General features: G+C 33.2%; 1 protein-coding gene and 1 long non-coding RNA gene across 9 annotated transcripts in view; one reads left to right on the forward strand and one right to left on the reverse strand.

Annotated features, from left to right (window-relative positions):
- Positions 1-17,780, forward strand: part of LOC123308818 (transcription factor HNF-4 homolog) — a 107,135-nt gene that overhangs the window by 42,203 nt on the left and 47,152 nt on the right. The window contains exon 1 of one of the 8 annotated variants that reach the window (XM_044891680.1): positions 1,513-1,784. The exons of the other annotated variants lie outside the window; for them this stretch is intronic. Within the exon in view, the coding sequence (XP_044747615.1) occupies positions 1,724-1,784 (61 nt within the window). The 5' untranslated portion in view covers positions 1,513-1,723. Of the gene's footprint in view, positions 1-1,512; positions 1,785-17,780 lie in introns of those variants that run through there. 8 annotated transcript variants of the gene reach the window in all.
- Positions 9,631-17,238, reverse strand: LOC123308820. Its single transcript, XR_006537169.1, has 3 exons — positions 16,509-17,238; positions 10,539-10,842; positions 9,631-10,469 (listed from the first exon to the last, which is right to left on the reverse strand). It is a non-coding gene; the product is annotated as an uncharacterized LOC123308820 (long non-coding RNA).

The raw sequence follows: 17,780 nt of genomic DNA on the forward strand, positions 1-17,780 counted from the left end.
TGTTATACATTAATAAATGAATGATTTCTTGGATTTTTGCTTAATTCAGAAACATAAAGTTTATGATATAAAAATCCCATATAGTTTACAAGCAGTGTGTGAAGTAAGTATTTCGCACACTACTTCGCGCACGGTGTCATGGTAACGAAGGAAAATGAAAAAAGGGTCACTTCGCATATTGTTGTCAATGTGCGAACCTTGTCATTTTTTGACGTTTGTAGAAAAATTCATTTTTCGTTCTAGTTTTTCATTTATTTGATTAATCTTTTTCGAACACAAGATATCATCCACGTCTTCCAGTTTTCTCATTATGACCATTACGTAGCATAAAAATAACAAAATTTCAATGAACCCAACTCTTGAAACTGAGTTGGATGCTATATCTAATGAATATTTGAACGTTTTTTAAAATAAAAGTGTTCTTCATATTTTCTTGTATAATGTGCCGTTTTTGGGTTGTTTGATGTTCAAAAATTTAGATGTATCTGTGAAATTTGAAAAATTGGGTACCTACTTCGGCTGAATACAACTCTTTTTAAAATATCCACAGGTGTGTAGTGTCACAGATTCAGCTAGTTATTCTGAAGGTAGTTTCATGTTCCCAGGGGTGGCACAGTTCATTATGAAAACTTAAAATGGCTCTATCTTTTCATCAGGACCGAATTGGAAAAAATGGTTTGAGAAAAAAGTGTTTCTTTTGACCTGAAGAATCTGCTGTTAAATATTTGTACGAGTCAAAGACACACCTGTATATTTCGGGTACGATGCGTTAGGGTTGCCGTTTCCATTAAAAAACTGAACCAGCCACCGCCCCTCATATTACATAAATCGATTCACGAAGTTTATACAATTTGAACCTGTATTTTTAGTCGCCATCTCGTCTACTTCAGCGATGTTAAGTATTAACATTTTTAACTGAAATGAATAATCAATCAGTAACAGAATACTTTTCTGTGAGGCCTTATTTAAATGATCTTTCACCTACTGAAGATTTCAATTTTATGTCATGGCATTTACATAGTACTGTTGTTCTCTTAATGATCTAGACACTGCTGTTGCACCTTGGCTAGCTGGTTCTCTCACGTTATGAATTTTTTCCTGTAATCGAAGTTTCCTAAAAAATGGACGGAAATAGTTCAGATTGTGAAGAATTTAAAGTGTTTTATTTTTGGCATAGGGAAATTCTTGATGCCACTTTTCTCTTTGTCAGAATTCCAGATAGTCCATCTATTTTCACTTTTTATTCGCCTCAACAAAACACAAATGGCTTTGAGTAAATATCATAATGATAGTAATGATTATCAACTTGAATACAGCAAAGACAACGCTACCAAGGTAATTTTCTCCAATGCTACCTGAATTTTCCACTGTCATTAATCTTAGCGTCGATTTTTATTATTACGATAATTTAAGTGCATTAAAGAACACCAGCCTCAACAACACGCATGTTAATTTGACTTAAGTCAATATTACGTCAAACTTCAAAGCGAAGCCTGTTCAATGCTAAGCGCGCAGCTCAGGCTCAGTAGTTGTTTCGACTCGATGCAGTACGTTTGTCAGATAATTTTTATATGTACGTAGTTCTGTACACCACGCGTTTATACTTACTACTCATCATTTTCTGCTGTCGCTTCTCTAATCATGTTGTTTAAGTGAAATGACCTTTAGTCAATTAATCGTGTTTTCCATGTGATGTGTTGAGACTTTCTCTCTGAACTCTTTTATGGTCTGTTCGCTTTTGAAATTCAAAATTGAGGAATTTATAGAGATGGGCCTCTTTGAAGGTAATTCAAATGAAAAGTTTCCTATAGATTAATAACAAAAACAAGTGTTATATTTTGAGAAACACCCCTATATCTAATGATTCCATTTGCTTACTCTATGTAACAGGTCGATTAACTCATCTGCATTCCAATGTGCTTTGAATAGATTCGCAGTGATATCCTTATCGTATTTTTCACTACAGTTCAACAGTTGAAAGAAAGGGGCGTTTTTTACTTCCATTTACTCCCGATATTTTTCGGTAATATAGAAAACAAGGAAATTATCGAACTAGACAAAATTTTACTCGTATTATCTCATAGTTGTATTCAAGAATATCAACAAGTTGCTGATAAAATCCTCTGACCTTCCAAAGAACTTCATCATCTTGATTGGATGTTATCTCCAACTCCAACACATACTAATCCATCCACCTCCACCAATATTGAGAATTGAAGATAACCTATATTTAGTGAGTGGAATATTAGACAACTTTTAGTAGATTTGTGTTTTGATTTGAAAAAACATGACCCAAAAAATGCTTCCATTTGGTAGGTATTGGTATTTATAAATGCAACGTCGCAGTAGGCTTTGAAATATTTTCATTTTGTATTCAAATTGAATTTTTTTACTTCTGGAATCAGCAGGTTTACGAAATTGTACAAAGGATTGAAAATACAATGCTCAGAATCTTAGAACATAGATACATGAAATGGACATTCAGTGCTACAAATGAACGTTTTGTAGTACCTACACACATTCGATGTTTCTTTGTCTAGCTCGACACTAAGGCAGTGGCGTTAAATTCAAAAATTTACAAACTTCCTATCTATTCGTACTGAAAATTGATGTGACACTGATGTCCTCGCTGGTGTCCGAGTCAACTGTCTCAATTTTGATTGGCGACACTAAGCAACTATCGTAGTCCAATCTTTGGAATGTTTATTTTCCATTCCATGTATCTATTTTCTAAGATCAGGATGAATGTCGATTTTGAAATTAGCTCTCATTTGTTAGTATCGAGGTTAGTATGGAACAGAAAATACCGAGAAATACTAACTGCGATGTGACACAGTATATAATCTATAAGGACCATTATTTTTTTCATTCTTTCCAACAAACAATATCGAAAAAACATGAATGATTGAAGAACCAGATATTCTTCAATAATTTTTTAAATATGTAGGTTACATAATAAATCCATTATTGTGTAATGTGGCCAGTTTCTAATAAAAATCCATAATTGAATTAGTAATAGCTGGAATACATGTTTCATATTATGTAAATCATAATTTTCTGCCGTATGGGTTGTAACTTTTCAAGAATTCATCACAAATTAACAATTTCCTTGGAAAAAACAGGTGCTTGTCATGAAGCGCGTTCTTAGAAAATATGTTCGAGTTGCTCACTAGCAAACAATACTTAGATTGCAGTTTGTTAATGATAGTTACGAGAAGTTGTATCAACAAGAGTGAGGTATACAGAATGTTAATGCAGAACCACAGACCCAGTAGTATGCCAGAAAAGACGTACTCAAAGTACAAAATACTAAGAATACTCAAACTGCTGCTAAGATGCATAAAGATTTTTTGATCAAATTTCATACAATTGGAATAATCAGTTTGTGGCTTGAGGACAGAGCAAATGAAATATATCCATTTTCATATAAGGACCCGAAGAAGACAATATTTCATACCAATGTATACTGTATCGAGGGAAATCTTAATTATACTCGTGGATCTGTAGAAACTCAAGTAATTCTTAAACGAAAACATCGTCATTTGACGATTGTGGATTAACAAGACACTTTCCACAACACGATACGAAATGCTTCGTTTAAATTCCCATGAAGCTTTAACGTCATCTAAAATCCCCGCTTAGCGAATTTTCTTTACTTTGCTCACTTTTTCCAAAGAGCTAACTGAAGCATTCCTTGGAGAAGAGAAGGACACTCCAATTTTATTTAATATTTAGTACCTATAGATATGATAAGTCCCAAGATAAGTTTTTATTTAAAAAGAACATTTTTTGTCTTCTACTGACAGCTGTCAGGTACTAGCGTGATGTAAAATACAATTCAATGAGTTATGAATCCAACTATTATAGATTTCAACAAGAGGTGATAACCAAATAACTAATAAACTTGGCATGAGCTCTACTTGTGACGCAATACAATAGATTGAGCGTTTGTACGTTTGTAGGTCAGTTTTGAGTGTGGTAGATACAATTTGAATTGGAATAGAAAATGTAATCGTACTGTAGTCTCTGACGGGACGCGAGGCATTACTCCTCGATGTTGCTCCGTGATGGTTGCAGTTGACTCAATCCGGGTTTCGTAAAGCTTGATCGGGGAATCAACGCTTGATAGACGAACAGACATCAGATTGTTTTCAATGGATAATTCAGTCGTGATCATTCAGAATATCATTCTCGCATCAAATTATGATGTTTATATGTCCATTCTATTATTATCATTTGCTACTTTTTCAATATATTCACAAATGAAAAGGTTTCAGTGATTTCGTTTGAAAAACCGACTGACTGTCAAATCGTTGATCGGACAATCAAAGTTTTATGAAACCCGCTGTAAGACTACTATGAAATTGATGTATTCAGGATTTAGCCCAATAAACACACACACGTGTATTATATGTTTATATGTGGTGGGGGGCATTGATTCAAGGTTACTCGTTGAATTTTGTGACGTTATTTCGAAACCTAAATTCCACCATAGGTTGATTTCACATATAATCAACGTTTATGATCAAGCTGGTTACTGAATCCACTAACATAAAACGTTGTTATTTTAGTGCACCCTCAACGTGTATTCAATAGGAAGTGAGAAACATTGAATTAACGTTGAATACGATACCATTCAACAACTCGTTACTGTAGTCACCAATATGTAACGTTTCTTCAGCTTACTTCCTCAACGTATATTCAATAGGAAATAAATAGCATTATATCAACGTTGTATACGAAATCATTCAACAACTCGTTACTGTAGTCACCAATATGTAACGTTTCTATAGCATACTTCCTCAACGTATATTCAATAGGAAATAAATAACATTACATCAACGTTGTATACGAAATCATTCAACAACTCGTTACTGTAGTCACCAATATGTAACGTTTCTTTAGCGTACTTCCTCAACGTATATTCAATAGGAAATAAATAACATTACATCAACGTTGTATAGGAAATCATTCAACAACTCGTTACTGCAGTCACGAATATGAAACGTGGATATGTTGTGTTTTCTCAGAGTATATTCTATTGAAAGAAACGAACATCCCCTTCTTGTAGCCACTATTACAGAACGTTTCCTTGTCTTGCCAAGTAGTATATATCGAAAAAATATGAGTGTCCTGTACTTGGCATTGTAAGAGCAATAGCGATCACTTTTTATAATGGATTGAGTGTGTTCTACCAGTTACCATTAGTTATGAGATCTGCTTATAATTTGAATCAATTCAAGAGACTGGTAATGGTAATAAAGAATATGTATTGAGCGGATGACTGTTGATGTAGATACAGTGAAAGCCGTTTATTACGACACCGGTTATAACGAAAATCCGTATATAACGAAGAAATTATCGACAATTGTTTGAAATTCTAAGTAATTTAACATAAAACCATTCGGACGTAACGACTTCGACTATAACGACGAAGTCGCTTATTGCGACAAAAATTTTCTAACCTTGTTCTATTTCTTCCGTTTATAACGACGTCATCATGTGCCGAGGCTCTACACGTAGTATCGATTTTGAAAAAATTTGTTACTTATGAAGGACTAAATGACCAGAAATTATTGAACAGTATTTCTATGATTGACCAAAGACTTGAACGTGTCTATTATGAAAATTTTAGATTTAAAAAACAAAGTAAAATTACTCATTTTTTTAAGCCTACTACTGTTTAATTGTATATGTACATGAATAAGTTCGATGTTGTAACATGTACTTATTTACAGTATGAATTTGATGATCTTATCCATGTACTCGCATATGTATTCGTTATGTATGCAGTTATTACGATCTCAAAATAAAATACATAGATAATCCTATTTCTGAGTTCTTTATAAAATTTTTTGGATATAACGACCATCGGATATAACGACTTAATATTCACGGTCCCCTCAATGTCGTTATAACCGGATTTTACTGTATATTGTAAATATAATGTTATGAACTTTGTTGCCTTAAGCTAATGGAATATTCACTACTACTACAATAAAAACTATAGGGTGCAGTGGTCTAGCTGGCAGCGATGTAGGGTAGGACGCCAAGGTAGCAGGTTCGAATCCCGGCGGTGATGGATGTTTGCGGTTGTCTCGATGAAGGGTGGGAAGTGTAGGAAGAGATATAATGTTGGCTAATGGGAACTATTACAAGACTAGTGGGTGCTGGGCAGAAAGAAAAAATAAATATTTATTTTAGAATCAACATTTGAATTTCGTATTGTAGCAACGTTATTTCAATCGAATGGCAACGTTATATTCTCGTAGAATTTCCATTCCAAAAAGATTGTCCGCTACGTTACTGTACCACTAGAACGAAACGTATTTCCTAACGACATTTTGCCGGTTTCTCAACGTAGCGTTACTTGAAGAACTCAACGTTACTTCCACGTATCGGTGTTTATTGGGAGCATAAAGTTTCCATACAAAATTGTATGGAGTGCGATGAAAAACAATATGCACCCGGTTTACTTCAGTTATTTTTTATTTACATTTCAATGTAAATCATTATGTACACGATACCTACTGAATGCAATTGCACTACCGTACCTTCCACTAACATGGCCCTGCTTCCATGGTCTTCCTGCTTTCTATCAATCAAACATTAATGGTAATAACTGACTGTTAATCACCAAATAGCTCACTCAACCTTCGTCACCGGAATCGAAAAGTCTGGGATGATGTTTCTATAGATGGCAGAAATCATTATATGAAGTGCGTTCAAAAAAATTCGTCGTCAAGTAAGACCACCTAATATTTTCCTCGAATGTCTTCATGTTCTTAAAATACAAATATTGATGATATTAACCTATGTCTATTTTGTATGAAAGGACACTTTTTGAGAAAGTTACTAGCACATTCGATAGTGATTGCTCCCAACCTTCGATAAGCATTTCTTTCATTGAGTTAGATCCGAACAATCTGAGGAGATTGGGAAAATTCAAAACAAAGTTCATAATTTTCAAACGTCAAAGACATGGATCTTGAATGAATCGAGGTTTAATGTTTTTTCTACAATTTTTCAGTTGAGTATGTAGGTAAAGTTGTACCTATTTCGGTAATAGAAATAGATCTCTCTTAGAATCTCAATATAAGTAGTGTGGCCAATAATTGATGAATATCCTTAACTAAACTGAAGAAATTGATTTACATGATTTTCATTAAAACACTATTTCAAATGAGAAAGAAGATCATAGTTAATTTCTCTGTAATTTGATGAATTTTTTCAATGATTCTAGTCTTAAGTTGGTCCAAATCAGAAATAGGTATTTAAAAGATAAAGTTATTCAAATGAGGCCATAATCAGAAATCTTATAAATGGTGTAAGATCAACGTACTTGCTTGGAGGAGGCTGCTGAGTCGCTCCTAAAAAACATTCCCTCGTACTAGCTAGGGTTTCTGCAGCTGTGTAGGCAGGCATCTTGTTGAAAATAACTATTGCACCATTCATTAGAATTCAATTCAGCTACCTATAGAGGGCATGATAATTTCTACCTCCTGATAATGTTCTGCTCTAAGGGCCTCCTCAAAGAAAATATTGGTCTCAAAACTCGAACACGAAACTCCAATTTCTTGAGAATGAAGTGATGCATCAATGTAAAAATTCATTGATTTTTGTCTGCTCCACATCCTCATATTTTGAGAGTAACATGTGCAGAAAGATAAAACTAGGCTTAATCAGAAAACAAATTAATTCAGGTCAAGTCATCAATGAATTGGTTGAGAAAGCATTGGCAGAAAGTAATCCGAGAAGTAATCCTACGAGGGTAATTATCATCTTGAATTTTATGATAATACGTGAATGTATACATGTATAAATTGATGTCTTCTTTCAAAATCATGTGGCATGTGCCAGTGGAGACGAAACCCGAAAAGAGATTCGTAGAGCTTCTGTCATCACATTCTCAATATTGTTGATTAATTATTCTAGCGTTCTCCTGTTTTTTTTTCTTCGAGTTTATGATTGAAATGGATGCATGAATAATTCAACCCTATAGCTTGTTAAATGATATGAATTTTCTGAGGAACCATGCATTTGGATACTGTTAACTTTTTATATCGTCATTAGACATTGCTTACAAGACTACAAGAGTATAATATATTTGTATAATGGTCTTGAAGATTAATATTTTTGGATGAACCTTGAAAATGGAAAGAATTCGTATTACTTTTACCTTATCTACACTGCAGCGTTCAGCGTATTATTGAGTGTGAATACTATACATTACGATACAGGAAAGGCCTTGAGCATATTATTTTTTGAATAACTTCTAAGTGGAACGCCAGTAATTCTGTATATATTTTTATTCTTATGCATCAGCAATCCATTCAAGACTTGTTCGTTACCATCATATTATATTCCACAATCTTTTTCGATCCGCTCACGAGAGCTATCAAATTCCACTTTGGTAGAGTCCTCCTATTGAAAGAATGATCGAATCATTAGAGAATCTGTTGAATAATTTTGGAGAACCTGTTTATGAACAAAATAATGACTAATATAGCTTCAACAACTTGTTATTCGTTGGTGTTATTGTGAAATAACAAATTAATGAGTTTTCGGAGAAAAACTGATGTTCTGTGAAATTTACGAAATTTCAACGAAAATGGTGTTAAGCTTCGTTTCTTTACCAAGAGGATATACATTCTCCAACTTTCATTGTTGTATCCTGAGCTGTAGGACCAAGGTTGTCTCTGTGTAGGACTGATACTTTCAAGTGAAACTACTGTTTAATTATGCTTATATAGGGTGAGCGAGAGGGTGAGTCTTGGACTTGCCAATATGAAAAAATAAACACTTATTTCTTGTACCATTTGATTCGTCTTAGATAAAAGATAACCATTTCGAGTTTTCATAATGGGCTATGCCAACCCTGAAAAAAACACAATTTCCTTCAGAATAACGGAAATGGTTGAATATTCATTAGTGGGTGTTCGACTTAATTTCAATAGTTGGGATATTTGAGTTTCTGGTATAATATTTATGGTATGTTATGATCATATAATCAAGAACCTGGAAGATGTGGGTCGAATTTCGTATTCGGTGGAGATTGACCATGTCAATAAAAAACTATATCCCAATATCATTCGATAAAATTGTGAGATAACTGAGAATTAATTTTTTCATGGACTTCCCACAGCCTGTATATTTTCAACAGAGCCTAAATAAAAGAAATAGTGAATGAAAAAAAGTGTTTCTTTTGATTTCAAGAATCTTCGGTAAGAATGTTATGTACAAGTCAGAAACTCACTAGGTATATACATTTCAACAAAAAACAATCGACTCTGATATTTCTGGAATTGTTTATACCCGTCAGTTTTTGTCTGAAATTTAATTTGGTGAGAATTTCACTCTTCAAACTTACCTTCTGAATTTTTGTATAAAAGATATATACCGAGCTATATTGAAAGGTCTTGAAAGTCCAATTATGGTCCTGCATGGGATCCTGCACTCAACTCAGAAGAGGCAAACTAGATGTCGATTGAAATTTCAAACTATTCCGAAAAAATATTGCACTGCATTAAATGTCAATATTTTCAGAAAATTGAAGCTTCTGTTTGACATGACTTCATGACTTATTAGTCATGTTATTACATTTGTGAAGCAAAATCAATCAAAAATGATAACTTGAATTTTCTGTTGATATACTCTGAGTACCCACAAGGCTCTTTCTAATCCACCTGTAAGAAAAATTCTTCCACATAATGTTTTTCCAAGTCATCCGTTCTGCGTAGTTCAGTGGTTTGCAGTTGCAGCCTTGGCTTAGGATTGCAAGATCCCAAATTCGATACCGGGGCTTTATATGAAAATTTCTGGTTCAATCGGAATGAACCGCCATCCACTGTTGATTTAAAAATTAAGAGTGCTCTGTGTAAAGTGGCGCAAGCACATTGTAACAAATCGTACACAAAACATTACTGCCACTGGTTCTCCATAATCGAACAAAAATTAGGATTACAATAATAATAACATATTAATGAATCATGACATTCAAATAGATATCGGTCTAGTATTATTTCATCAAATTATTCCGTTTTTCATCAGTAAATGTGGAGAAACTTATGCACAACCATATTCAGAATGAAAAAATTTCTTGTAACGACTCAACCCATATTCCTTATTGAAAAACCTTATAAGTGAAGCTTTGGAAGTTGGGAAGGAGAAAGATAGTTCCGAAAAAATCGATTGGATGATCCGAGGGATGATCACTTAAGTGTTAAGTTTTCTCTCAGAATAGTTTCAATTTATCAATCTTTTTAAATCCAGAAGAAAAAAGGGCTTCTTATTCTTAAGCTGGGGATGGCGATACTTGAATATGATACCAGAGAGTATGGCCATTTCCTGCATACTCCTTCATCACGGATGACAACCTGAATTGTTCGGAGTGATGAATGTCATTTTGGAAGTTGGTCAGTTATACCGAAACCGCATTCTTTCGAGTTATCAGTGTTACAATCCAAACACTGAAAATAGAACCAAAATCACTTCAAAACTCTTAAGACGAAATCATTAGGTAACGCCACCTAACTCACATATTTGAAATTCTATGAAGTAACCAGGTGGTATTGCCTTGAGAGTCCAAACAATATCGAATCTCGAATCAGTTCATAAGCCATCTTGTATTCATCTGAATAATGGTTACACCAGAGCCAGATTATGTCACACATTATAAAAATGACAAGGTTTATTTGATATGTGAGTGAGATAGGTAGTTGTACCAAATTTCATGAAAGAATATATTTCACATTTTTAATCACTGATGCACCGAATCTGATGAAGGGCCATCACACGAATCAAAAAACAATTTTTCATTATGTTGGTGTGGTCTTTTAATGCCTAAAAAGATAAAAATTCATTATTGTAGTACATACCTATAGTCGTAGGAAAAGAGAGGTGTTATGTTTATAACACCTGCGTCCAACGTCTGCCGTTGGAAATTGATCATAATTTTGTTCTCATTAATAATTTACAATTTTCGTCGTGTGCATATAGTCAATCAGTTGATATTGCGATATCGCAAAAAGTCATAATTTGTGTAATATTCAACTTGTTGTAACTAGATTTTTCTTTAGATTTATGTTTTACAGGTCTACACGAAAGTCACATTTTACAAGTATACAGACTTATATAAATATTTCAACAGTATATTCTTGAGGTCAAAAGAAACGCTTTTTTAGTTCACCATTTTTGGTTTGAAAGATAGGCTCTTGAAATAAAAAACTGTTATTTTTATAATAATAACGGTTTTATCGAATGAAATAATTTTTGGAATGAAGTTTTTCCGAGAGTTTTTCATTCATTTCATGAATCTTTTTCGAACACAAGATATCACCCACTTCTTTCAGTTTTCTCATCGTGATCATTCCGACCATAAAAATACCAAAAATTCAAAGAACCCAACTCTGGAAACTAAGTTGGACGCTATCTAATGAATATTTCAACGTTTCGTAAGATAAAATCATTATTTTCTCATATAATGAGTACCTAATTTGATGTTCAAAAATTGAAAAGTACATATCTGTGAAATTTGAAAATGTGGGTACTTTGACTGAGTACAACTCTCTTTAAAAGATCCATAGAAGTGTAGTGTAACATCTAGTATCTAGTTATTCTGAAGGGGTGGTACAGCTAATTATGAAAACTTAAAATGGCTATATATTTTTATCAGGGTCGAATCGGAGAAAATGGTATAAGAAAAATGTGTTTCTTTTGACTTCAAGAATCTACTGATGAAATATTTGTACGAGTCAACGACTCACCCTGTATAATCCATACTAGAGCTTGAAAACGAACAATTATCTTATACATTCATTGATTTCATTGATCAATTTTTGTTATCTTCGATTACTACTCGATGCGGACAATATCGAAATCGTCTGATTGATAGTGAAATAAGTGTAAATTTCATAATTTCCACTCCATTGCAACATAAACTCTTCAACGGTATAAAAAAGGATCAAATCGCGATGACAAGATACTGATAAAACGCTTCAATTCACGTAACATGAAGTTAATAAATGATTAGAACCGATATCAATAATAAAATTGGAAGAGACATATCCATCATCGTTTGTAGTAAAAAGCCTATTTTTATTCCATATTTTTATGTATAATTGAGTAGTTTCTGATATACTCTCATATACCCTGGGTAGAGAGTGATTGAGTTTCTTCAACGGACAACCCTACACCCTTTTTGTTGCTCAGGATAATTAAGTTATTGATGAGAAGTTTTTTCATCTACCCTTGTTATAGGGGTAAAATGAAACTTTTTGAATCCGAATTTTCACTTTCTTTAGAGCCTTTTTCTATTGTGAGGATATTTTTGGTGTTATTATTTTCTTTGAGCAGGAAAAACGAAAAAGAAATTGATCCCATATATTTTTCACCGATTATTTGCAATCTTCTCAAAAAAATGTGATCACAAGGAAACCTACTTTCTTTGCTGATTATTCAGCTTATTTTCTTGGTCTGAAATGATGTGGTTAACTGAAATAGATTGAAGAGTGAAGAATTCCATTTTATTTTATTACTTCTTGGTATGGTGATAAAAAGCAGTTCAATAATCGTATCAGGAGAACGTACCAATTAGATGTTCATTTAGTCTTTTAATCATTATACTTATTTCAGATAAATAATCATCTAGTACCCTACGAAAAACGCATGTTTTCAATAACACTTCATCAACACCACTCACTACAAATGTACCTATATCATCGACTTTAAAATACACAAAAAGTAAAAATTCGAATTCAGTAAGTTTAACCATTTCATTCCTAGAATAAATAAGGGTTGATAAACGTCATCAATGAACGAATCATTCTCAGCAACAGAAGATATATCCATTCTGGCACTTGAATATACTGGATGCTCAATTATCTATAGGTAAATTAAAAGTAGCGTAATTTGGAATAAAAATCGAACGCTTCAATAATTTTTTTGCAAAATCTTCAACATCATATAGAATTCTCTAGCTCTTTCTTTTTCTGTTTTAATAGGAACTGAAATAAGTCCCATACCTACCTATAGAATAACATAAATGGTTTCCTTGGTACATTATAGTTTGAATGCATATGTTACCGTCAATGTGTATAATTCAGGTATTTTATTCAACAGCTAGTCTGCATAGAATGCCAGGGGCGAGCATCCAAGCAATGTATTGAATATTATGAATGTTGTTGTCCATTGAATACTTTGCCTGGGTTCCACTATTTTATCTATTTGTCACACGAAAAATAGATCCTTTTAGTAAGAGTTGACTCTCTCTAGGTAAAATCGACTGTTACTGATCTTTTGAGTAAAAGTTAGTTAAATAGTTGTTGTAGTTTGATCAACAGGTACCGGTCAGATTTCACTATAGCTAGGTTAACATACAGGGTGGGCCATCCATAACTTTCCACCCCGAATTTTGAGCTTTGGGATGGAATAACGAAAAAATACTCAGACAGGACAAATTTTGTTGAAAGAGGGACAATTAAGTGTGTTCGAATTAGTCTAACCGCAACCCCTAACAGCTCTCATCTTTGAATAGGGAAAAGGGGTCGGGCAGCACCTTGTTGGAAAGGCAATTCAATTTCCGGCATGAGTGTATCTTTTTTTCATTGCTTTATTATTTTACAGAGTGACTCCGTATTCCATCAATAACTTTCACATGCCGAATTTGGTACTTTGAGATGGAAAAAAAGCTCGGACGGGTCAAAAAATGAATTCGATATCACTACCCCTCTAGCCGCTACCACTTAGAGCAATTATTTTTGAATAGAGATAGGTCGTAAATCGTGCGCTTTTGTTTAAATTGAAATAATTGCTGTTAGGGTAGCGGCTAGAGGGGTAGTGATATCGAATTCATTGTTTGACCCGTCCGAGCGTTTTTTCCATCTCAAAGATCCAAATTCGGCGTGTGAAAGTTATTGATGGAATACTGAGTCACTCTGTATAATAATAAAGCGATGAAAAAAATACACTCATGCAGAAAATTGAATTGCTTTTCCAACAAGGTGCTGCTCGACCCCTTTTCTCTATTCAAAAATGAGAGCTGTTAGGGGTTGCGGCTATAGGGGTAGTGATATCAAACTCATTTGAACACCCTTATTTGACCTGTCCGAGCGTTTTTTCGTTATTCCACCCCAAAGCTCAAAATTCGGGGTGGAAAGTTACGGATGGTCCAGCCTGTATAATACTCTCGCTGTCTTGAGATGGTTGAAGCCAACTTTCTGCAAGAAAACGGTCTACAACTAACAAAAGCCAATAACGCAACACTTCTTCATTAATAACTGTAGAATCGAAAGTGCTATGCGTAATTGTAATACAGGGTTATAAAAAAGTTGAAAAAACTTACTCTTTGCTGTGCAGAAACTATAAAATGCCAAATGTAGAACATTTATTACTACAACGAAAAGAGTTGCACCCCAATAATTCGCATTTGATGCATTTGAAAATTTCCCTCAAGTGATGCTGAAGTGGCAACAGTCCTCACTGCTATTGTTTCGTATAAGAACTCCATTTTTTTGAATAATATTCGTGGGATTCTCACTAAATTGCGACCTAAAAAACAGAATCATCTCTGTATAATCAAATACTATGAGCAGGACAAATGTGGTGTAAATTCTTATTAGCCTGAGAAAAGATTCTTCAGAATCCATTTCTTGTGCCAATTCGATAAAATCCAACATCGACAACAGACAGATTTCTCTGTAATTTTCAGAAAGCTTAATTTTTACTGATTTCATAAATATATAACATCATATGGTTTGTATCAATATGAATAATAGAAAATGGTCAAAAGCTTTTTTCTCAATATTTCTATGGTTTCAACTTTTGATGAGAGTAGAGAAATGTAGCATCGTAGGGTTACCATAGTCTCCTTCTATTAGTCCTTTCATTATTATAAAAACTCATGAAATATATCTCTATTGAAATTCTGTGAAAATTGGTAAAAAATAGAAAGAATGAAATTGCCGGAAGGATGAGAGTTTTTATTGGTGAACTTGATAATGTCTTGAAACCTTTTTGTTTCAATAGTTTGAACAAAGCTGTTTTCGGGACAGAGTATTCAGTTGCAGCAGCTTGGCCTAAAGTGAGCTTTTTCTTTCTCAAACCTTCTAATGCACAGCGGAGATCTTCAATTTCGTTTCGGTCTTCCTCTTTTAATTCTTTGGCATCTAGAAACAACAAATTGTAACGTTTTAATATTTTCGAACTACTAGCCAGAGCTAATAGACAATAACACAAGAGTAATTGAGAAATTATTATTTTTCTATTTGACGCTACCAAATTCATCCAACTAAAATGACGATGTTTTTATACGTTGAACCTCATTCAATGTTGTGTTCACTTTTCGATGAACTCTGTTATGATGTCTCATTTGCCTATATTTTTATCAGACTTTGTATCCAGCCAGTCAACAGTTCTTGGAAATATGAGAAATGCATGAGAATTATAGGTTCACTTATCCTGTTTATAAGCCTTATCGGAGATAATGTCAAGTTATTATTACTGGGTTCGTGTTAATTTCGCGATGATGATAAAAACGGTTCACTTGTCGGACAAATCTCCCCATCAATCTCTTCACCTTATATTATTTATTCATACACTTACCATTCAGGTATATTATCACACATTTTTATTTATAAATATCTTTAATTTTTATCCATATTCATGTATTTAATTGAGGAATCGGCTACTGACCTGTATATTGATTCCGACTATAAATAAATAAAAAATTGTAATGTCATATTAACGAAATGTGGGTCATAACTATAAGAATAGAATTTGAATAACATCTTCGAAAAAGTACCTTAACTGAATTATTTTTAACAGATACAGCATCATAAAGAATTTTCATAACGTATTACTTATTGTATTGTTATGAAATACAGTACAATAAACCAACAGTAAACAAAATCGGCGCCATTTTTGAGAATTGATATTCTGTTTTTTACCATTTATGAGAAAGAGGCATTCATTGGAATTCTACAGTTTATGTGTTGTTATATTGTTAGTGTCCCAAAACTAGTGAATCGAACGTCTCACCACGATAGAGTAGATCAAATACTATCGAATGACACCAACATTATTTCGGCGAAATCAAATGTGAAATGTTTAAAAAGATCTTCATATGAAGTGAAAATAATCGTTTTAAATTTCATTTTAGCATTTTCAGTCCGCTTTTTATTGAAGCTTCCAAAATTATACCATGCGAAAATATTCACGAGAACGAGAAAAGTTTCAATTACTTTAAATAAATAAACTTGAATTTCGAACAACAATATAACCAGGCAGTAAAAACTGGCTTACTCAAGTGTGACAGTGATTACGTACAATTTTCGGACATGAAATTTCTCCTTCAGTTTAGATTTTGAATAATTAAAAACCATTTTAGAGACATTGTAAATATTGAAATTTTTGTGAAATTTACAAAGTGTCAGTATAAGAATTTCCGAGAGAATTTCATAATTGTAGAGCAACGTTTCATTTTACAGAAGAGTTACAGTATACCTACTCACTTTTCGGAAGAGGACATTATGAAAAATGATATTTATGGCTCCAGGACATAAGACACAAGAAATGATCTTAGATTGGCGTAGTATCCGGGACAGGACATTTCTTTTGATTCACTTGCAAAATTCACAAAACCATTTTCTATGTCGAATCAGCTTACCGTTTACCATAAGTGAATTATCCCCGAGTATTTAACATTAAACTAAAGTTCAATACTGAATGGTAACACAAAAATTTAACCTGAATATGAGATTTTTATGTTGCTATCAATGCGTGGTTATAGCTTTTTGTGCAATCAATTATTTCAATTATGAAATAGAGAAATGACTGGATTTTACGATTTCGTATAGTCGCCGTCAGAAAATGGAAAATTACCCAGTACCTCCTTATATCCAATTATTTTTTGAGCACTCAACCTTGCCATTCAGATGCGTTATTCAAGAGCGGTCTATTTTAAATTCGAGTGACCAGACCTTGGAACGAAAATCGTTTCATTGAAATGAAAATCAAAAATTAATGATTGTTCGAAACAGTATATCTGTAATTGAATATCTTGTGAATATCATCAATCGATATAAAAAACCAAGTCTAATTGCTTTTGTGATCCACTGTTGCTATTGCTATTCCGATATTCCTAGGTTTAACTTTCATTTCAAAACATGTTTGGTACTTTTCCTCCTACAATAGATTTTTGAACGGTTTCCTTTATATACATATTATATTCCCAAACGCATTAATTTCTTCTCATAGCTTATTGAGTGTTTCCTAATTATTATTTCCTGAAGCTTTTTTACATTTCATCATGTAATATGTATTAGTCATTCTTCCAGGATTTATTAAACAGTGAAGAAACACATACGATTCTGTCTAGGTTTTATAACAACTTATAATAACATAAGATATACACTAATTAATAGTCAAATCAATAATTTCTTCACTCGACAATATTGAAAAAGTAATAATGAAGATCATTTAAAATACCTTGAATTTTTGTGCGAGAACAAAGTATAGATTATAAAAATTATAAACTAATTAGATATGTGTAGTGTTTGATCTAATGAGTTTTTTGTGGAATATCTTTGAGGGGAAACTGCGAGACACATAATTTGATGTTCGAAAGTTTAAGCTTTCTCAAATTACACATTAAGGGCAGATATTTTCCTTATTCCGCTTATGTATGATATGATTTTTTAAACTTGTAGGAATACTTCTCTCCTTAACCAGTTCAAATTCTTGATATTTCTCAAACCCGAAGAGTTGCATCCATTCAGTAGTGT

The sequence above is a fragment of the Coccinella septempunctata genome, chromosome 2 (assembly GCF_907165205.1).
Source record: "Coccinella septempunctata chromosome 2, icCocSept1.1, whole genome shotgun sequence".
NCBI classification, from domain to species: domain Eukaryota; kingdom Metazoa; phylum Arthropoda; class Insecta; order Coleoptera; family Coccinellidae; genus Coccinella; species Coccinella septempunctata.